General features: G+C 34.8%; 2 protein-coding genes across 2 annotated transcripts; one reads left to right on the top strand and one right to left on the bottom strand.

Moving 5' to 3' along the window:
• Positions 1-436: 436 nt before the first annotated feature.
• On the bottom strand, positions 437-8,066 carry LOC131939867 (uncharacterized). The gene is made up of 2 exons (XM_059298387.1): positions 7,905-8,066; positions 437-3,733 (listed from the first exon to the last, which is right to left on the bottom strand). Exons 1-2 carry the CDS (start codon positions 8,056-8,058, stop codon positions 1,545-1,547), a joined length of 2,343 nt encoding a protein of 780 aa, XP_059154370.1. The 5' UTR covers positions 8,059-8,066; the 3' UTR covers positions 437-1,544.
• A 1,877-nt stretch (positions 8,067-9,943) lies between these two features.
• On the top strand, positions 9,944-22,316 carry LOC131939877 (uncharacterized). Its single transcript, XM_059298403.1, has 13 exons — positions 9,944-10,004; positions 14,972-15,191; positions 15,315-15,450; positions 15,627-15,695; positions 16,104-16,180; positions 16,880-16,927; positions 17,089-17,171; positions 17,575-17,694; positions 18,695-18,775; positions 20,086-20,224; positions 21,063-21,145; positions 21,265-21,361; positions 21,530-22,316. The coding sequence occupies exons 2-13, from the start codon at positions 14,979-14,981 to the stop codon at positions 21,710-21,712; spliced, it is 1,329 nt and encodes a 442-aa protein (XP_059154386.1). The 5' UTR covers positions 9,944-10,004; positions 14,972-14,978; the 3' UTR covers positions 21,713-22,316.
• Positions 22,317-23,402: the final 1,086 nt, after the last annotated feature.

Genomic DNA, 23,402 nt, shown 5'->3' with positions numbered 1-23,402 from the left:
TAAAGCAGAAGAATAGTGGTTGATTGACAACTAATTGAGAAGTAATACTACGCAAAATTATTAGATCTGTTTTAACTTTTAGTCAAATGTGAAAAATTGCGTAAAATGTATAACCCTGTCTAAGGTTATAGGAACAGCGTTGTTAGATGAACAATTTGTTTTAAAAAATTTAATTTCTACTATCTAGCAAATAGAATGCTAGTTACATGTAGATAACAAACATGAGATATACTGCAAGTGTTTAAAAATAAACAAAATGTGACACCTATTTAGAGAACTTTCATTGATTTCTAAGAATAAAGATATTTAAAAACTACAGTTAATTAAAATTTCATCTACAAGATGCTGGATATTTTATAACATGGCAAATATATATAGTGAACACAATGGTGGATAATTTATGTCTTAAACAATCTAGATACAAATTTACAAGAGGAAATTGTGCAGAGGGGCCCACGTTATCATCAAGTTGGCTGAATACAAACTCAACACATAGATGAAAGTTTACACGTAAGCTGATGTACTCAGAGATTTGACTGACAATAAAAATAAGAAATGTTTTCCATGGGGCAAACAGGCTTACTTAGCCAAGATTTTAACAAAAATTAAAGGTATTTTTAGGTTTTTCCAGGTGGAAACTATACACCTCAAGGACATCCTACTGTACATCAAAATTGAAATAAAGATATTTTTATGATTTTGCTCATCAACATTTTCCTCAAAGGGAAAAGTATGATTTCCTTAGAAACATGGAAACCTTACATCACGGAATATTACATTCTTGTAGTAAAATAGTAAAATGTATAAAAACATTTCGTTCCTATTCATAATTTATTTTTAAATTCAAAGATGTAATAATATAATAGTTTGGACTAAAGTTGGAATGCAAGTTAGTATGTAGTCAGATCTTAAATGACAAAATAAGCACCGTTATGTCAAATATAAAATGATCTGAAAAGTAACCTGTTTAAAATTATCTAATGATCCACATCTACCTCAACTACCAGCAGTATGTGACACTTGCCAACAATCAAAGACAAATATGAAACATGGTGCATGAGCAGAACACTGCTATGCCACCACTCAACCTTGGTTGATGCTAATTATTACAATGCCAAATGGTCGAAAAATTTGAATCCAATAACTCTGTGGCATTTAACTTTTTTCAAATTACAAAATTTGAGATTTAACAATATTAAAGAACATTAAAAACATAAACCTTCAAATAAGATACAAACAAAAAATAATGAACATCATAGAGTAAATCTGCACACAGCAGATACACATGAGGTAAGTTAAAAACCTGAGAACACCATCAAGAAAAATGATTGTATTAAGTGCAAACAATTTGGAATTTAAAGACTCAGCTATTAAAACCCTGATACAGCAGTAGCTATGTGTAAAAAGAAGTTAAAAATCCTAATTGCTTAGATCTAACTAGATTAAAAGAGCTAACTTACCTGAACTATACACTAATAATCTAAAATTATATGGAAAATTAATCTCAAAGTTTTTTGTTCAGTTTTGTCATCCAACAAGGTTGCCTACTTTGTCTGCATGTCCTGGACATACAGCGAGGTCAGCCTCGTGGCTAGGCCTTGTACAGTGTCCAGTTCCTTCTGACACTCACTGATCTCCTTGGTGGTGACCACTACATTTTTATCAATGGCCTCAATGTTATCCAAATACTGGCTCAGTGGCAAAACCTTGTTGCCGGTTAATTCACTGAGCTCTGCCAAAAGTTGCTCCGACTCACGCAAGGCGTTTTCAAGCCTCTCCTCGTCCAGATCTCGCTCTGCCTGGTCTTGTGAAATGTAAATGTCTTTGGTCGGGAGCTGATGGCGTGTCGTGTCTAAAGCCGAGCACAGCCGGCTGTAGTCTTCCTCTAGCTGGGGTATCACTGACATAACAGCAGTTAATTCCTGTTCCGTCTTGTCTAAGATTTCATCCAATAAATTTCCCCTCTTCAACCGAGTGACATCCATCTCTTGGGCGGAGCTGTCTTCACGCTTACACTCCACCAGCTTCCACAGCCCGTGGAGCTGTGCTATGGCATCTGCCTCCTGCTCCTCAAACAGCTTCTTGGCTTTGCTGTTCAGGAAAGCCCATTGCAGATAGCGGGTGTACTCAAGGTCTAGTTCAAGTTGAGATGGAGTTTGGCTACCTTCGTTGTTGGCTTTCATGCTCTTTAACACTGGTTTAGGTTGTGGTGCCTTTAAGGATTCAATGCGATTGTCATAACGATCGACTTCCTGGTGGGCTGTCCCAACGGTGCTCATGTTGATGGACATGGTGGATAGAGACTGGATGGCGGATGCATCAATATCGTGAGGGAAGTGAGAGAGCTGGTCATGGGTGGGGGTGGATGTTTTACAATCCAGCTGTTCCTGGTTGCTTACCTGCGGGCTCTCGCTCCTAACAAAGCTGACTAGAGTTTCATGTTGATTGTTACCTCGGGCTAGCTGAGACGTTGCAAGTCGTGGGCTGTCTGTGCCTCTCACATTTTTTGAAGCCAGGCTCCTCCCAGAGCCAGATTTAGAGGCTCTGAGATCTGGTTTAGAGCCAATATGCCTGGCTCTTGTCAATTTGTTGGAGCCACTTTGATTCAGTTTTATAACTGGCTGTGTAGGGCCATCTGTGCTTTTAGAAGAAAGAACGGTGGCACTGACTGTTTTATTCATAGAGGTCTGCATGTAGCGAGAGGGAACAATCCTTGTGGTTTTCTTTTTATGTTTAGAGGATACGTTAGCATTCTGTCTGTTAGACACAATCACTATGTCGGAATCTTGAACGGCTGGTTTTGCTTTTCCTTTACTTGGCGTGACGTATTCATCCAGTGAACAGGTTTCTGATTCAGAATTTTCTTGCTGTGCTTGGGCAGAAGTTTTCTCCTTGACTGGCAATTTGTCTACCGAGGTGTCTGAGTCCTCATCAAACTGGGGCTGAGGATAAGCAACTTTGTGCTCAAGTTTTGCTGAGCCAGCTGGTGATGGTGAATTGAACTTCTCTCGATTGGTTTCACCAGCAGACGTAAATGGGAGAGAGATATAACCTGGGGATGGCTGTGCTGATTCTGATAAAGTAAAAACATTGCCACTCCAAGGCTTGATGTGACTGACATCAGAGTTGGTACCAGCGTGACGAGGGGGTGAGGGGGTACCTGCGTGACTGTTAAGAGAAATAGCATCAACTGATTGCCCCAGATCTTCAACTAGAATTTCTTCTATGATGCCTCTGCTCTTTGCTGACGAACGTTCTTTTAACCCACTATCACCCTGACCCAGCTCCTTCCTCTTCTTGTTAAGGTTATCCTTCTCATTATGGAAAAGACTGCGCTGACTAGAACCAGCAGGAGACTGAATCTTGTGGACTTTGTCAACTTTTACAGCCCAATGCTTCACATTTTCCTGATGCCGAGGAGAACTGTAGCCTCTGTTAGCTTCAGAGCGAAAAGATTTTTCAAGTTTACCTGGGGTGTGACAGACCACTCTGGCGGGGGAGTTCTCGTAGCCAACAACCACCTCAACTTCTGCACTGTTTGGGGAGGTGCCAAGATGAGATGCATCAAAAACTATAACGGACTGTGGAGCTTCAACATCAGAAGTTTCACTTCCCTCAAAATCTGCATCTGATAAATCTAGGCACCTAGAAGGTGGTTCAGGCCGTGGTGACATATTTTCTGTAACTTTTGGGACATACTTCATTGGGCTAATGGTTGGATCCATAACATCCTCTGAAAAACAAAAAAAAAAGTTTGTAAAAGAAATAATGTCCTATTACATCTAAGCAAGCCTCTCAATGCTTTAGAAGGAATTAGTGAGAGCCGGCCGACTACAACTGGACTTAGTATTAGCTGACTTATAAATTACCACATGTAGGGTCTACTAATTTATTGTGTTTTTAAATTTGACAGTAAAATTTTTATTGATTTGATGAATTTTAATTAGGCTACCAACCAATCAAACGCACATTCTCTCTGCCTTTTAGTTGACGGCTGACATCACATGACGCTTTTTGGAGCAAAAAAAAGGGCTGAAAAGGCCATTTTTAAAATGGGCCCTTAAATGACCCTTTTTAAAATTGGAAATAGCAATTTTTTCGAAGAATTAATTTAAAAAAGGGCCTTTTTGAGTTATGTGTCTATGTAAACAACGGCCCATGTCAACACGTGTCAAACCATGTGGTTTTCGTACTTTCTCGTGAACTAAATACCAGTTTCTTGACAACAAATTGTAAAATGATTTTATGAAAGTAAAGACCCTAGGGGAATGGCTTTTGAAGATTATTAACTAAAAATCTGTGTATTGGGTACATGTGTTGATTCTAAAGTTGTCTAAAATTTACCTAGTAAGGCATGCTGAAACAGCGGCCTTAGGGCGCCATGTAGTGTGTAGCATTAATTAAATGTCAATCCCGTTAGCCTAAAAATATTTGGAAACACATTTTAGTATTATTGTAAGTACAGCCAATTAATAATATTATAATATAATGATACTATCGGTAGCTGCTACTTTGTGCATGACATCATTCCAATAGCTCACCGTGATTGTAATCTAGGCTTGACAAAACTCGCATCGCCAAGCAATCTTAAGACAATAGACCTAAATCCTTGGTAGTTGCTAGGCTAACAACTAACAAACATTAAATTTGAAATCGTGAAAATACCACTCCTTGACCTTGATTTTCATTAGAGCCTGGTTTTTGTTTGAAAAAAAAAGTTCCACAGCATGCGCCAATGTCATCCAAGGCCAACACAACTGTGGATTTTTTTTCCAATGAGTATTTACCCTATCCACCCGCCCCATCATGGCATTTTTTTAAAATTGGGGTTAAAAGTTCAAGAATGGTAGAGGGTGGTATTGAAACAACGAAGCTGTTAATAGTAATAATAGTACAACTATTACTAAAAACATATAGTCCTACTAGGGGTCAGCATGGTCGAGTCGGTAAAGCTCATGGTTGCTAAACCGAAAAGTCTAGAGTTCAAACCCTCGGGCAGATGAGGCTCGTTAGCTGGGGACAGCCACTCTTCTAAGAGAGACAACTCCAAAATCAAACAAATGCTGCCTTGTGGTTTGTTCTTGGTTGGACAAAGGCTATGGAAGCAAATTCAAAAAGAAAAGCAGGCTGAAATCTGAGTCAATGGCATCAATGGCCCATAACCAGTTGACATGTATCCTTAGTTGTGATGGAGGCGTGGTCGAGTCGGCAAAAGCTCATGGTTGACAAATTCGAAAAAGTCTCAAGTTCAAACCCTCTGGCAGATAAGGCTCAATCCCTTCCAACACTAAAAATTAAGAATGAAGAAGAAGAAAGAAGATAGTCCTACTGGTATACCATCATACAGGAAATATGTAATCTCAGTATAAAAATTAATTCGGCCCAGTTAATTAACTATTTAAATATCGCTAATGATACGATGGTAGATAGTTTGTTTAGGTTAAGGCACAATACACAACACTGCGTGCGTGGTATGTGGCCTGACAGATTGAAAGGAGATTGTTTATATTATACGAGCCGGCCCGCGGCATAACATACGCCGCTATTTAGTTGTTTCTAATTTTCAATAATTCATAATTTGTGAATTCGACAGTACCAACGCTGACACTGAAATTATTTCTTTAAAACACTATAAGTAGCTCGTTAAGGACCATAGATCTAAATTAAAGGTAATCTATCGTTTTGGGTACGTAAAATCGCCCGCGGCTATTTATGTACGAAAACGTTACCTCATTGTCAAGGCTTTAATAGAAGTATATTGTCATACTTTTGTGTCAAATATTATAGATAAATGAATAATAAACCTAAATCAATGGCTAAATATATCGATATAGGCCAGAAATTAACTTTAAACAGCAGTGTCTGAGAGCAAGATTTGCTATATAAACAGCAGCCATTTGTAAAATAGAGTGGCTTCCCCCTGAATCTGGCGCTAAAAGCTTATAAAAATAAAACTTAGACAAGATGGCTGCTATAGTAAATGAGCATGGTTGCATCTGTTGGAAACATCGCTAGTCTTCAATCTTCATTTATTACGGAAAAGTTTTAATTCAATTGTTTAAAATCAGGTACATAAATGAATCAAGGAAACATTTTTTAATTTTTTAATACATAAATCCTCCTCAAAATGTGAAATAATTTTTAAAATTTAAGGAGTCACCTGTTTTTCACATTACAAATCGCGGGCGATTTTACGTACCCAAAACGATAGATTACCAAATTAAAATAGATCTAGATCTAAATTAAAATAGATCGATAGGCCTAGCCTACAAATCTTGATAAAATATTTAAAATTCCACCTGGACAAAGCTTCATGAATATTAATTAGGGTAAAACTCCATTTCAGCGTATTTTATTCTCCGTTGCTTGTTTACCTCCAGTTGAGCGTATTTTATTATAACAACCGAAACACACCAAAACATTAGGAAAACACGATTTATTTTTTGTATTGTATTTTTGTTTTAGCAAATGAATAAAAATGAATATTTAAAAAAACACGACTTGTTTATTTGTATTGTATTTTTTTAAAAAAAAGGCATTTGTCTCATGGTGAAACTGATACACTGTTAATCATTCTGTTTTATATTTTTGTATTTATGCAACAAATGTACAAACTCTGTGTTTTTTAATTTGACAGTTTTGCTAAAACTGAAAAAAATTATTTTACTATAGAGTTGTATGTTATTTAAATTCATAGTAAATCTACCATCCTTCCCTTTTTTGTATGAGTAAATTTCTGACTTTTTAAAAAAAATTGATGTGGGGTCGTCCATAAATGACGTCACACTCGTAAGGGAGAGGGGGGTCAGCAATTTTGTGACGGTGTGTGATGAGGGGGAGGGGGTGGGGTTTCAGATGGTGTGACGTCCCTTTTTTGCATTATAAAAAAGCAATGTTAGAAAAACAAGTTTTAGCCGTTATTTCACGTTTTAGAAAACGGTTTTAATAAATTGTAATATGAATTGATCAAAATACTCTATGTTGACAGAGTTCTGACAAGATTTTGGAAAAATTATCGATGTTTTAAGACAAATTCAACAGAAATTTTGAGGGGGGGGGGGGGTTGTAGGCTGAAGTGTGACGTCATTTTAGGGGAAGGTCTGACTTTTTGTGACGACGTGTAACGGAGGGGAGGCGGGAGGTAAAAATCGTAAAAAAAAGCGTGTCGTCACAAAAAGCAAGACCCCCCCCCCCAAAAAAAAAAATGACGTAGCACCATCTGAAACCCCCCCCCCCCTTCATCACACACCGTCACAAAATTACCTCCCCCCCTCCCCCTACGAGTGTGGACGACCTCTAACATTATTTTTTTTAAAATGACAACGTGAGTTGTCACACTTTCTCTAACACTCCAAGCCATCCCTCACCAAATTCCACCCCCCCCCCCCCTCGGCCCACTTTCGGCAGCATCATTGTGCCTTTTAATACTTTTATTCAGTTTAGTTGAAATTGGAACACTTAATTGTACAAAGTGTGCATCTCTATTTTTGTAACCAACAAACAAAGCACTTCAGTCAGTCTCTTTGTTGTTTTTTATTCATTTGTTAAAACAAAAATACAATACAAATAAATAAGTCGTGTTTTTTAAACATTCATTTTATTCATTTGTGAAAACAGAAATACAATACAAAAAATAAATCGTGTTTTCCTAATGTTTTGGTGTGTTTCGGTTGTTATAATAAAATACGCTCAACTGGAGGTAAACAAGCAACGGAGAATAAAATACGCTGAAATGGAGTTTTACCTTAATTAGATCTAGGGCCTGATAGAAATCGAGTAATAAAATAGAAGTGTTTTAGTTTTTGCCGCCAACAATATCAACAACAATAACAACAAATTAACAAAACTTCAAATTTCACATGAGCCGCCGGTGGCTCTTTTTTTTCACATTTATCAGAGCCTACCTGTTAATTGGCCTTGAACAAGACGACTTCCATTGTTGTTACTACTGGATACACTGTCGGAAACTAGTCTACCCTGTACTAAAGGTTTCCGTGCTTTCCTCTGTCCAACATTGGTTTTAGGAGCAGGATGATACAAATTTCTTTTAGTCGCCATCGCAAGACCGAACTAGCTAAACACCGAAATCTTAGATAAACATAGCTGACACTGAAAGCTGGACTGCTAGTAGATTCTAGATCTAGAATCTAATACTAAACTGTTGTTTGGGTTGGGTTGGGTTGGGTTTTTTTTTGTTTTTGTTTTTTTGTTGTTTTTTTTTATTTATTTATCTTTTTTTTTTGTCTCTTCAAATCTAGATCTAAATGATAGTGATGAAAAAATATGATTTTTATTTTTTTTTGTTCTTTCAATTAGCCTTACCCAGGCTTACTAACTGTAAAAACGGTTAATAAAACAATTCAAAGTCCTAGAAAAGCGTTAAGTTTGAGTACCGAATTATTGTATTTGTAAACAAAAAGGCTCTAAAAAACTAAAAATAGATATACTCTAGAAAAGTTTAATGAGAACTTCCTAACTATTTGCTTACAATTATTGTTTAACAAGATCTAGGCTACACGATGTAAGCTAAAAAAAAAAATAAAGATAATGTTCCGACCGATCAGAACGGGTTTGTTGAGGTCATTGGACAACATTGAACTCAACCAGAGTTTCTTCCAGGCATCTCTTCCCCCCCCCCCCCCCCCCCGCACCAATCGAAGAAAGTCTACCACCCCCACCCACCCCACCCCGAACGAAATGGAATTTAAATAGAAAACATACTTTTACCAGTGTCCGCCACCCCCCCCCCCCCCGGAAAATGTTGACCGCCCCCCGAAAATATCAAGTGCCCCCCCTCCCCCGGAGAAAAATGTCTGGAAGAAGCACTGAACTCAACTGTATCTGCCCCATGTGTCTTGGGCACGAATCGGAAAAGAAGATGAGAAGGCCTATATCCCTGTACTCCTAGATCGATAGGATTTAATAGGACTGGCCTAACGGGTCGTCCATAAGCTAGATGATGTTTTTTTTTTTTTTAATCGACTCATTTCTTTAAAAAGTCAGACTTCGATCATTAAATGACGCGTCACACAAACACACACACACACACACACACACACATATATATATATATATATATATATATATATATATATATATATATATATATATATATATATATATATATATATACACACCGTGGTCTCACAGTAGAGTGAACAACTGCTACCCCAAAAGTCTTAAGTTCGTGTCCCGGACTCGAGTCCAACCAGCCTTATATTCAGGAAAATAAAGTTTTTGTTTATATTCAGGAAAATAAAGTTTAGTGGGTAATGACCAGTGTTTCTTTCAGACTTTTTTCTTTCTCTGGGCGGGAGGACGGACTGTATTTTCCGGGGGGGGGGGGGGGCACACTGTTGAAAGTATAAATTTTCTATATGAATTCTCTTTCGTTCGTTCGGGGGTGGGCGGTATACGTGCCTCGTGCCCCAAAGTGATGCCTGAAAGTAACTCTGGCATAGAACTGACTCCATCATAGATTTCAAAATCCATATTAATAAGCTGGTATAGCTAAGAAATTCGTGAGCTATACTTCATCTGCCCTAAGCTAATGACAGCCATGGGCTGGAGATCGCCAACTGGTAGACTAATATTTTTTTTTCTTTTTTTTTTTGCAGTTTTATGGAGGTTGTGGGTCACTTGGCTTTTGTTTATAAAAAGGGGATCGCCATTAGAAAAAAAATGTAAATCGTTATGAAAATGTAACTTTACTTTCTATTTTAATCAGAATTGTTGGCAACTGTACGAAAACAATACTTAACTAGTAGTACCTTCGATTCGAAACATCGACTATTAGATTCTATCATTTATTTATTACCATATCAAATTATCTGTTACCAGATTCAAAAGCTGTGCAAACTGTCTCAAAATGAATTCTCATGCTTTACCTGGCAAGTTTCGATTCTCGTTGGAAAATATAAATAGACACGTTACTAACTAGTTAACACGACGTGCTGATGATATTATTGTACACTGATACACGACATAGATTCTAGATCTATTCTGTGTGTAAACTGAAACTAAATCAATTCAAACAACTAAGATTAATAATAATATCTTTAAATGTAATTATAGATACTTGTTTTTAGTGTTGTTTGTGAAGTGTAGTCAGTCTGGGGAGGGGGGGATCATCAAAAATCAAATGCAACTGCAAAGCAGTTAAATAAAGCAAACAATTGCAAGAAGATTGCAAAAAAACGCTGATAACATTTTTTTTTCACAATTGATCTCAAACAGCCTGGCAGGCTACAATCTGGTAAATTGCTGTAACTGCAAGAAATTCTGATGGGCAGATAATTGATCAACATCTCCTTTCTTATTCTGCAGACTTTGTATTATTTGTTTGTATTATTTGTCTTTCACTGATTCCACCAAATATTTAGCAGCATAAAAATTAAGCACTGAATTATCTTAATTTACAACATTATAGCATTTGTCTACAATATTACATCGATAGTTAGTTTTCATTGCCAAACTGTTTTACTATAAAGTCATAAAAGGTTCATATAATTTGTCACAGACTGTATAATTATGTATCCTTATTATATTGTGTTTTGCATGAATGAAGAGTACCTGGCTAGCGGAAGGACTGTCTGAGCGATCGTCATGTGTTTGTCCATGCTTTTGGGTGAGATCGCTCATTGTACGTAAGGGGAGAGAAAGTAGTGAATAAAAGGGAGAGCGAAAGGTGAACGGGTGTTGTGTGCTAGAACTTGAACCTGAAGACTGTGGCTGTGAATGTAGGATGTTACTACGACACTTTGTTTCTTGACTGTGATTGTACTTATACCAGTTGTGACCATGGATTTACTATGGATCTATTAATTCTCTGTACAAAGTGTAAATAAAGTTATTTGTTTCACAACTACTGTTGCTCGTATGAGTATATTGAAGAACCCACAATAACAACAAAGAATACATGTTGTTACATATGGTGTCAGAAGTGAGCGTCTACTGTTACATATGATGTCAAAAGTGGTTGAAGAAGTGGTGCTACTGTTACTGATTCTACTGTTACATTGTCAGAAGCAATTGAAGAAGTGATGTTGTTACATTGGTAAATTATATTGAAGTCTGAAATCGTCAACGAAGTTACAGTGTTACTACAAGTGATCAAGAATTGTCACATTATCATTGTAAGCAGTTTTCAACGTTTTTGAAGTGGTCTTCCACTGTTTACCAAGTACGTCAAGTTCTTGAAAGTCATCTATCTACACTCAAGTCAGAAGGGTTGCTGTAGTCAAGTCAGACGTTTTGTTCAAGTCAAGTCATCAACGTGATAATTTTTATCACCTTATTTCGATATTGTCTCACCAATGTCGAGTAAATATCGTCTGTGTGTTTTTTCTGTTTGGATTTAGCCGATCAAGTCTTAGTGTTTCTTTTCTACTGTTTGGATTTAGCTGTTCAAGTTTTTTCTATATGGATTAGCTGTTCAAGTTTTTCTACTGTTTGGATTTAGCAGATCAAGTTTATTTTTGTAACTGTTCCTAAACTGTTCCTAAAGATGTCTTATCTAAAACTGGACAAATTTCTACTCTGTAACAGGCTACTAGAACTATTTTGAATTTTTTCAACTTTTTGGAATCAACAAAGTGAACTATTTTTGTACTATATATGTACTATGAACTTTTCTTGGATTACTAGATGTCTCTAATCAACTGAACAAAGCCAGAATACAAGAAAGGGTATTGTAAATTAATTAACATTTATCTATTGTCAACTAATGAATTTATATTTTATGTCATAGAAAATATATCAAAATGTCAAATTTTGAAACATATACAGCACTTGTGAAGGAACTTGACATTCCGAAGGAAGACAGGTTGGCATTTATAAAAGAACTACTAAAGAAAGATGAAGAGAAAGCTGCTAAAGAGAAAGCTGAGAGAAAAGAAGAAGAGAAGGCTAGAGAAGAAAAAGCTGCTAAGGCGAAAGCTGAAGAAAAAGAAGAAGAGAAGGCTAGGAAGGCAGAAGAGAGGGCTAGGAGGTTAGAGGAAAGGAATTGGAAAATAGAAGATGATGAAAGAAAGCACAAGCATGAAACAGAACTTGAAGAATATATGGAAATGGCGAGGGCGCAAGGCATTAAGAAGATGAATAAGCAGATAGCCTGGGCAACCAATCGACTTGCAAGAGACATAGAAGAAGCAAAAGAAGCATGGGACGAAGTACCAGAACAACCCCGACGAGCTCATGGAAATGTATTGAGAGAACTAGATGATGTGATAGAAATAGTGTGTAATAGATCAAGAGCTATTACAGATATGCATAAAGAAGAAGACATTTCAGAATTAGATAAAGTAGAAGAGACTGTACAACCAAAAGGAAAGCGGAAAAAAAGAAACAGAAAACAGAGAGCAGATAAAAGGGCTGAAACTATGGAAAAACAAGTTGGCCTACATGAACTAGCATATGAACAAGAACTATTAGAAATGAAAGCTATAACAGACACAAATGAACCAAAATTAGAAAGTGAACAGATAGAATTAAAAGCAGAACTTGAAGAAGTAAATATTGGCAACCTTTGGAATGAAGAACAGAGTAACATAGTCCAGGAAGAATTGAAACCCAAGGAAAAAACAGAGGGTGAACTTAATAATGATTTAAAGGTGACAGATACATTAGAATGTCTTAAGATTGACTCTTTATTGAATGATACGCAGGTACACGAGAATATTAGTGAAAGCTGTATCGTAAGTCCATCAGAGAATGGCAGTCAAAAAGAAATAAGTCCATCAGAGAATAGTAATCAAAATGATTTAATAAGCCCATCAGTCAATGGCAGTGATGATTTAATAAGTCCATCGGAGAATGGCAGGAATCATGATAAACTAATGATGATTAATGAATCAGTGAACTTAATAAGCCACAATGAAGAGAACGTACCTATTGAAGATTTACTTCGAAAATTGGAGTCAAACTATAAAGAAGATATACTAGAACTCAAGGATAAATTTAACAAAGAAATGGAGAAATTAACCCAGAAATTTATGTGTGAACTAGAATCAATAAAGAAGCACAAGGAAGTTAAGAAAGATGAAACAATATCTACAAATTACAATGTTAATAAAAATGCACAGAATGAAAGTAAAAGAAATGTAACAAACTATGAATACAGTCAACATGTTAATAAGAATGTCATTAATGTCATTAATGCACAGAATGAAAGAAAAAGAAATTTAGCAAACTATGAATACAGTCACCATGTTTATAAGAAGCCAAAATCTAGATGTTTTTACTGCGGAAAAACAGGTCATTACCAAAATCAATGTTGGCATAGGTTGGCAAATCAGAGAAGAAACAATTATTATGTACAAAGAAAGTCATGTGAAAAATACAGTAAGTTAAGAAATAATGTATCAAGTTCTAATGAAAGATACCGAAGCAAGATGTATTATGAGCGGCCAAAGCAATGCCATAATATTTATATCAAGTTGGTTGATGAACCAAACGAACGTTTACAAAGCAAGATAACTACTGACGTTGTTCAGAAACCAGAAGAGAATATTAAAACAAATGAAGTAACACAAGTTACACGAATTCTAGGAAATAATTATGGTAGCACAGCTAAAAGCTACAATTTGAGGGAGAGATGGCATACGGGTCATCGTCAACTGCACGAGAACGATTACTCATGCTATAGAGGATGCTAAGATAAATTATCAATTGACAGTTTATTAATATTATACAGTCTGTAACTGTAAAATATGGATATCAAACAATTTGTATCAGTAATATAAATTGTGTACTATTTCAAAAGATTGTAAACTGTATTATGTTAAACCTATTCTATACTATTAATTAACAGTGAATAAAGTAAATCAAGTAAAAGTTAGAGACTATTATTCCGCATAACAATAAGACGGAAGTCTCAATGATGAATTGTGTGTTAGCCATACCTGTGAAAGGCAATGTTGTTGTGTTGTGACCTAGATTTGTCTGAAATGGGTCAACTAGGGGAGACAACAAAGTATATTAATCATGCGTCGTAATAACATGCCTTGATGATAAGGAAGTTTTTTTTACTACATAGGATATAATTATTTAATTCATGAGTTGAATTAAGTCTTTGATAATTTCAACTATGTATTATAGTTTGGTAATTCACTAAACTCATTTGTCTTGTTTATACAATTACTTGGTAATTGAAATGTTTTTCTTTCTCATATTTGAATACATTACACATAATGCTTGTGCATTAGTCTACAAAGAATGTATTTTTCCATGTTTTTGAGATGCATAAAAATTTTGTTGTCTGGCACATGATCCTGCCCTACCAATATTGTATTTATAAATTTTGTTACACAAAATTTTAATTGAAGGGGGGACGTGTCACAGACTGTATAATTATGTATCCTTATTATATTGTGTTTTGCATGAATGAAGAGTACCTGGCTAGCGGAAGGACTGTCTGAGCGATCGTCATGTGTTTGTCCATGCTTTTGGGTGAGATCGCTCATTGTACGTAAGGGGAGAGAAAGTAGTGAATAAAAGGGAGAGCGAAAGGTGAACGGGTGTTGTGTGCTAGAACTTGAACCTGAAGACTGTGGCTGTGAATGTAGGATGTTACTACGACACTTTGTTTCTTGACTGTGATTGTACTTATACCAGTTGTGACCATGGATTTACTATGGATCTATTAATTCTCTGTACAAAGTGTAAATAAAGTTATTTGTTTCACAACTACTGTTGCTCGTATGAGTATATTGAAGAACCCACAATAACAACAAAGAATACATGTTGTTACATAATTATTATACTTTGATGTTTTCTCATTTCTTTGCTTTTGGCCTGCCTCTGTTTTGTTTACCTGAAACTGTTCCTTGTAAGGAAGTTTTCATTAGACCTTGTTCGATGTCTGTACCACTTTAGTTGGGTTTTTTAAACTATTACCATCATGCTGACCAATCACACTTTGGATCATGTCATTGGTGCAATCGGTCAGCAATGCTCTGTGCTATGTTAACAGTGCGACCATGGTTGGCGAGACCACCCCAAGGGAGCGCAGCCATAAAGGAAAAAACTCTGGAAATAAACAAGTTTCTGAAGAAGATAAAAAGGCTTCATCAGTCACCAAGGAGGCTGGTAAAGTAAAGAAAGGGGATGAAGGAGGCAGTGGGGATGCAGGTCACAACTTGACAGCAGCTACAAAACAAGCCAAGTTAAAAAAGAAAACAAAAACAGACAAAGTAAAACTTCCTTTTTTTTTAGAAATAATAGTAAAATTAAGTAGACCTACTTAAAATGTAAAAATACTATAATAGGCATATTGTCCTAAAATGCTGACAGAAAATGTTTTGTATTTTGTCTAGGAAAAAGGGAGTGGAGGAAAAGGAGTTTTGCAGTTTATCGGCAGCAAAATAAAATACATTTTTCTGATCATCTTTGTTCCCCCTTTTCTTAATTACGCTTCCTTACAAAGGGAAACAATTGAACTAAAACCAGAAGGTTCATGCTTTTTAAATATGTTTTTCAAATAGTCTGTTTTAAGTATATACTAGTTGTGTTTCTATAAGTATACTAATCCTAACCCCTAAAAATAGATTTTTCTGGTGTTTATTCCATTTAAAGTTTGTACTGGTTTACCTGACTGACTTTTCAATAATTGTGTTGTACATTTTCAGGTGAGCTGTATGATATTGGTTGGGGTCAGAAACTGTTTTTATCATGTAAAGGAAAAGGTCCCCCAACAGGTGACTATTTATTTACTTGATCTGTTAAGTAGCATCTGTTAGCCAGCTTAGTTTTGTCTGATAACTTTGTCTTGATAATTGGGTAATCATAATAAAGACAATCAAAATAATAGTAATTTGAAGCATTGTACAAATTAAATCTGGTACACAACATTGTAAAATTGCTAGATATAAATTACTACCAGTCAATTTTAGCTTTATTTTTTTGCACTTGGTGGAATGAAATACTGTGTACTAACTATATTTTAATTATTGTGTTGGTGGGTTTAGAATAAAATTTCTTGTATATCTCTTGAACATAATGTATTTGCCAGGTAAATTCTGAAAAAGGAATATTTGCGTATCAAGAAAAAAACTAATTTTTTTTAAAATTTTAACAATAAAATATTGTTTGAATTCCTTCACCAGTGGTGTTAGATGCGCCTACAGGTCTAAGCTCTGATGTTTGGGCACTGATGGTAGAAAAATTGTCAGAGCATGCTAATGTAAGTACCTTACCTACACAGCAACAATGGCTGATTTTACTATATAAAACACCTTATCGAACAACACTTTTGAGCAATAAACCATTCTTTTCATTTAGTATGTGCTTACATTGAATAATACAACTTTCAGTAAAAAAAAAATAGTTTTTTATTTATTTTATAATTTAACTTTGATACTTTTCGGTTTTTTTTTTGCTAAATCAGAGTGAGTTTAGTTGTATAAGGTTTTCACACAATTTATTACTACACATTAAAAAAAATTTAAAATTTAAATTAAGTATCTTATGATAATAATACTTAGTTAAGCACAATGGACATAAGAAGTTTAATAGGTTTTATTTTCATTAATTTTTTTAGGATATTCTTTAATAACTCTTTATCTATATCTTTAGTTCAACGTTTTAAAATTCTTACCATTGTGATTTATAATTTAGGTCAGGGGTCTCCAAACTTTTCAGTCCGAGGGCCGCATTAACTATCAAATTTCAGTTCGGGGGCCGGTTAATTCCAAACATGTCTTTGATTTTTCTGGGCAAAGTTCCTCAGCCATCACCAACAAACGTTTTTCCGTGGACAAAAAGATCGCCGCGGGCCGGATGAGAGGACCTTACGGGCCGCATCCGGCCCGCGGGCCGTAGTTTGGAGACCCCTGATTTAGGTTAATGATTTGTAATTTAGGTTAATGATTTGTAATTTAAGGTTTGTGTGTATGACAGAGCTGGTTTAGGTTACAGTGAAAGACCTTTTGTGAGTATTTGTGTTAAGTTAGATCTTAGCCATTTTTGTTGTAGTAAAACAATGCAGCCTTGCTTTTATGTTTAGATTGCATGTTTGAGAACAATATATTTAATGCTATTATTTTTAGCCCCATTGAATGTAAGAAAATTATTTTTATCAATTTTTAACAGAACAAATCAGTACCTGAGCCTAACCCTAACAGTAATTTGTACGCAAGCCAGGTGGAAAGTTGGAATCCATTTACAGTTGAAAGGTTTGAGTTATTGACATAGTTAACTTGTTAAAGTAACTTCAAATTTAAAAAAAAAAAAACAACAGCGTAGTTAATTCTTGTTGATGCTGATATAAACTCCAGCCATAAAAATGCACCAAAAGAGCGTGCAATTTTTTTGTCTTGAGAGGCCTATGTAAACAAAACAGCAGTTTTCTTTATCAGTTTTTGTTACCAAATATTTCACGTAATATGGTCGAAAAAGATGATACTATAAATTAGTAGGTAGTCAAATATTTTATTAAAAAATGAATAGAAATAAGGTTTAATTGAATAGCCATGATAGTTAATAATAGTAGGTTATATTGTTCGTTGCATTTTTATCTTTATTTTCATCATCAAGATCAATCTATTTACTACTAATTTTAATTTATTTACTGTCTAGAATGGTAGACGACTTACACAACCTGATATCAAGTAGCAGCCAACAGCCGCGTCCACTTATCCTGGTTGGTGCTGAGCTTGGTGCTATTGTGTCCCAGTTTTATGCTCATCTCTATGAAAGGTACCCCACTTTCACCCTCATCTCTGTTATAGGTTTGTGTTAAAAGTTTTGTAAATAAGGCTGTAGGTTTTGTATTCTGTGTTCGGGAAAGTCTTAGTTGTATTATCAAAGTGTGTTCTTAATACTACAATGCCTTTATGTAATCGAGGTGGCTTAATTGTTCATTGTAAATGAGACTATAGTAGGACTGCAACCTTTTTGAGCATCACGATACCACACAGTGTATTGGTCCTATACAGGGTGGCATCTTTATGCTTGGACTCAGTGGCAATAATTAATTGAGGGGGGGGGGGGGGGGTCGGGGAGAATCAGAATGTATGCAAGTCAATTCATGAGGACAGAGTATTGGATAAAAATGTGTAGAGACTGATTTTGTGCAGGAAATGTTTCTGTTAGTCTTTGAAAATGATATCCTTAATTAGCACCTGTTGTAGAGAAGTTGTGTTGTAAACTTACAGGATTTGTGCTGATACTTATCTTCTGTTCACTATAGAAAAATGAAACTAAGTATTCTTTAATTTTCTGTAACATTACAAGTAAAATCTTCCTAGCACCAGATATGTTCATAAGAATTGTTACACTTATAGAGCTTCTATCACCAGTGATTGCATTCAATACATCACAGCTAACAATCAGACAGTCTTCATAACTTCATTTATAACACACATATTAGTAGTTCCTGAAACACTGTTCCAGACAATTTTTAGAACTTTGTTTTAAGGTTATCCAGAACTTCTAGTGCAATAATAAATGGTTATCATGGTTGTTATCCTGTGGTACTTGTTGTATATTTCAGTGAGATCTTAGGACTAGTGTTAATAATAAATGGTTGTCATATCCTATATAACCTGTTGTATGTTTCAGTGAGATCTAAGGACTAGAGTTAATAATAAATGGTTATCATACCCTATGGTACTTGCTGTATATTTCAGTGAGATCTTAGGACTAGTGTTAATAATAAATGGTTGTCATATGCTGTGGTACTTGCTGTATATTTCAGTGAGATCTTAGGACTAGTGTTGATCAACCCACTGTCAGAGGATCTGTTTCTGCAGCCTGAAGGAGCCTGGGTTCAACATTGGTATGGTGTCATTAATATTTTTTTTATTTTCATATCTACATTCTAGTTTCTCGGATTTATTAATAATATTCAGCTATATTTTAATTTTTTTTTACTAAAAACTATGTTTATTAATCTAGCCCGCAAAAAAAAACGGGAGTGATATCCCCTAAACTTTCTAGAATATTCTTATATAACTTGAAATATAGACATGATTTTTAATTACTTAAACTTTTAAAAATAGAATAGAATCTCATAGAAAACAGAATTGCGCACCAAGCGAACGCCAAAACAAAATGTGCATAATAGTGCGCAATATTATTAGTACTTTATAAATTTACATGCGTTTTTTGAGAAATCGAAAATAGCGTAAATTAATACTTCTGGTCAAAGGAAATTACTCAAAATTTGACAGAAGGCAGAGAATTAGATATTTTACTTACATGTGAAATTTCATTTATCTATCTGAAATAGTACTCAAGTTATAGGCTTTTGAAAATTTCAAAGTAGAAAAAGTACCACTTCCGGTTATCGGAAATCGCTCAAAAGTTGATCAGGATCTACGATTTTGATAAAATACTTATATATGAAATTTCATCAACCTAGCTGTAACGGTACTCAAGTTATCGTGTTTACACACAGACAGACAGACACACAAACATACAGACAAGATTGCAAAATTATGTTTTTTCGTACCAGTGAGATGTAAAACGTCGAGATTTGTAAAAATCTCTATTTTTTTTTTTTGCACGATTACAAGACTTTCTCTATACGAGAAAGTAAAAAGTTGTGTGTAGTGAATGGTTTAAAAAAATGTTTTGTAAATGTTGTTTCTATTAGTCAACTGAAATGTTTGTATCAGATTTGGAAGTTATCTGACATATGTAAAAAAGTTTGGAAGTTTGTCTTACTGTGATCATGTTTGTAAATTTGTCTCAGTGATATTTTTGTATTAGGTTTGTAAGTTTGTCTTTATTGACATGTTTGTCTCATTAAAATATTTGTATCAGGTTTGTAAGTTTGTTTCATTAAAATGCTTGTATCAGCTTTGTAAGTTTGTCTTATTGACATGTTTGTATCAGTTTTGTAAGTTTGTCTCATTAAAATGTTTGTATCAGGTTTGTAAGTTTGTCTTATTGACATGTTTGTATCAAGTTTGGAAGTTTGTCTCATTAAAATGTTTGTATCAGGTTTGTAAGTTTGTCTTATTGACATGTTTGTATCAAGTTTGGAAGTTTGTCTTATTAAAATGTTTGTATGTTTGTAAGTTTGTCTCATTAAAAAGTTTGTATCAGGTTTGTAAGTTTGTCTCATTAAAATGTTTGTATCAGGTTTGGAAGTTTGAGTCCCACCTACCAATCTCTTCAACTTGGGGCAGCTCTGGGCATCACAAGGCTTGGCCTACTATTGGGTGTCTTGAAGCAGCCAATCACTGGGGAGTCTATCCCTGAAGATGTCATTCTTAGACAGGTGAGTCAGAATTTTGGGGAGTCTATTCCTGATGATGTCATTCTTAGACAGGTGAGTCACATTTTTGGGGAGTCTATCCCTGAAGATGTCATTCTCAGACAGGTGAGTCACATTTTTGGGGAGTCTATCCCTGATGATGTCATTCTCAGATAGGAGAGTCACATTTTTGGGGAGTCTATCTCTAAAGATGTCATTCTCAGACAGGTGAGTCAGAATTTTGGGGAGTCTATCTCTAAAGATGTCATTCTCAAACAGGTGAGTCAGATTTTTAAACTCGCTTCAGTTTGTATTTTGGCTGCACACTTTATATTACCTTATCAGAATCAATTATTTTGAATAATAAGTAAGTTCATTGTTTTTTTTTTAGTGTATAATAGATTAGCTTACTAAGTTACTTCAATCTGTTTATGCTTAAAGCTTTTTGTTGTCACTGTTGAATGTTTAGTTTTTGTTCTTAAATAGTTAAATGTGCATCCCAAATTGTCTATAAATGTTTTATTTTATAAACTTTGATAATTTTTATAACTTTGTTTTTCTTTCTGATGTTACAGACTTCATTATGAAATACTTATACTACATCATAATGATTTAAATTGCAGTTAATATTGAATCTTAAAACCTATGATTTTCTACTGCAGAAATATCTGTTGTCACCCACCCATGATATTTTCTACTGCAGAAATATCTGTTGTCACCCACCCATGATATTTTATTTTCAGAAATATCTGTTGTCACCCACCCATGATTTTTTATTTCAGAAATATCTGTTGTCACCCACCCATGATATTTTATTTCAGAAATATCTGTTGTGTCACCCACCCATGATTTGTTATTTCAGAAATATCTGTTGTGTCACCCACGCCATCTTAGCTCAGTTGTAGATGAGCATCATTTTATTAATGAAACATTTTCCCAAATGAGGTAAGACTTTAAAATATTCACAAACATACTCACTACCAAATATAAATATCTTTTAAAAAATAGTTAAGTATTAAGCCTTGTTGTCTTTTTTCATCCAAAAATTTGTTTTTCTTTTTCAGGACAATGCGAAAAATCAAATCTCTAGCATCCAACATTTCTGTTTCGGTCTTGACTGGGAACTATTACGATGAACAAATGCAAAGTCATTTAAATAAAGTAAGGTGCTCTATTAATAGCTTGTATAACTTGGTCACAGTCCAGTCAATATCTTTTATAATGTTTAAGTCATAGAAGAAATCAATTATTGAATCCAGGAACTTTGTTATCATTTTTTATTAAATCCTTTAACATGTCCTAAAGCATTTTATTTCCAATTTTGAGCAGGCGTGGGCAAAAGCTGAGCAAAGCTTGCTGTCAAAGTTCCCACCAAACGTGCAGCATCTGGTCATAAATGGTGCAGATCGGCATATGCTGTACAGGAAACCAACTCCCATAATAGAGGCCGTATTAAAAATTGTGCGCAAATGGAAGAGAACTAAAATTCTGAGTGCCAGTCAGTCAGCGTGAAGTGAACTAAAAAATTTGAGTGCTAGCCAGAATGAAGTGAAGAATGGCATTATAAATGAGTGTGCTCTGGATTTTAAATGCTGTAACTGATGATAGATAGTTAATGAGTATGTTCATTGAATGCTGTAACTGTTGATAGATAGTTGATGAGTATGTTCATTGAATGCTGTAACTGTTGATAGATAGTTGATGAGTATGTTCATTGAATGCTGTAACTGTTGATAGATAGTTGATGAGTATGTTCATTGAATGCTGTAACTGTTGATAGATAGTTGATGAATATGTTCATTGAATGCTGTAATTGATGATAGTTGATGAATATGTTCATTGAATGCTGTAACTGTTGATAGATAGTTGATGAATATATTCATTGAATGCTGTAGTTGATGATAGTTCATGAATATGTTCATGAGTGCTGGCTTGATATTTTATGTAGCATGTGTGAGCCTTATTGAATAGTCAGTTTAGTATTGGAGCATTGGATAATAGTCATTTTTCTTTAAGAATATTTTCATAATGTGTTCACATGGAGTACAATGTGTGTATGATGAGAATTTAATGAGAGGAGTAAAAAAAAATTGTTAAACAAAATAAATGGAGTGATTTTTTTTTATTGCAGCAAACATTAAAATCCAGGTCTGCATCAAGTACCTGAGGAAACAGTTTAAAATAAATGTAATTTTAATGCATTGAAGATTTTAAATAATAAAGATACTTAACCCCTCACATCTATACCTCTCCCTTTCCCTCCCCCCTCCCACACACACACACACACATCTGATACTTGATATCATTTTGTAAAGTATTGCAAATGCAACTTTGCTTTATTTTTATAAACAACTCATCAAGGGAGGTCATTATTTTATTATTTAATGAGTTAGTTCCCCTACATGATAAATTTAGAATATTACCAATGTGCTATTATTAGTCTGGATGCAAGTGTTGCACCACTCGTGTGCTCCACATAAAACTATAAAATACAAGCCAGCTATCGGACTGAGCTGTGGTGGTATGGGCAAAACCATGACTTTATTCAACAGAGCCTAAAGCTGATGATTTGTGCTCCAGTTCTCGGGCTGGGGTACAACCACGCCACTAACTCGATACTCAGTTCTTTTGCAAACTATTGGGAGTTTTTTTTTTTATTTCTCTCTAAAAACAAAAGATAATATTGTATTATAGGCCTCTCTCTCTCTCTGTATATATATATTTATGGCCACCACCACCAAAATTTAATACTACCAAAAAAAATTTTTTGTAATGTGAAAGGTCTATATTATTATGGTGTACCTGTAAATTTATGGCCAAAGGGACACAAACGTAATATTATTTTCTCTTTGTAGTTAAGCCGAGGTTATCTCTATTCAAGTTGGGAGTAATAAAAAGAACTATAACATATTTTTTTGTCTGTAAAATTGTTCAGAAAAATATCAAATCATCAAAAAATTATATTCTGTATCTATCAAACTAAAAAAACGGTTTGTTTCTTAGATATAAATTTACTTTTTCCAACAAATATTTCACAAAATACAAAAGGGAGGTAGCCTCGCTTAAACCTCGAAATGAAATAATTTCATGTTTCCTTCCCTTTGACCATAAATTAATGGCTCAATTTTTTTTCTTTGAAATTCAAAACGAGAATAAACTATATAATAATAAGCGATGAAACAATAAAAAAAGATCTAGATCT

This window comes from Physella acuta, unplaced genomic scaffold, assembly GCF_028476545.2.
Source record: "Physella acuta isolate Inbredline_101_S28 unplaced genomic scaffold, ASM2847654v3 ptg000298l, whole genome shotgun sequence".
NCBI classification, from domain to species: domain Eukaryota; kingdom Metazoa; phylum Mollusca; class Gastropoda; family Physidae; genus Physella; species Physella acuta.
This window is presented reverse-complemented; position numbering and strand designations above follow the sequence as displayed.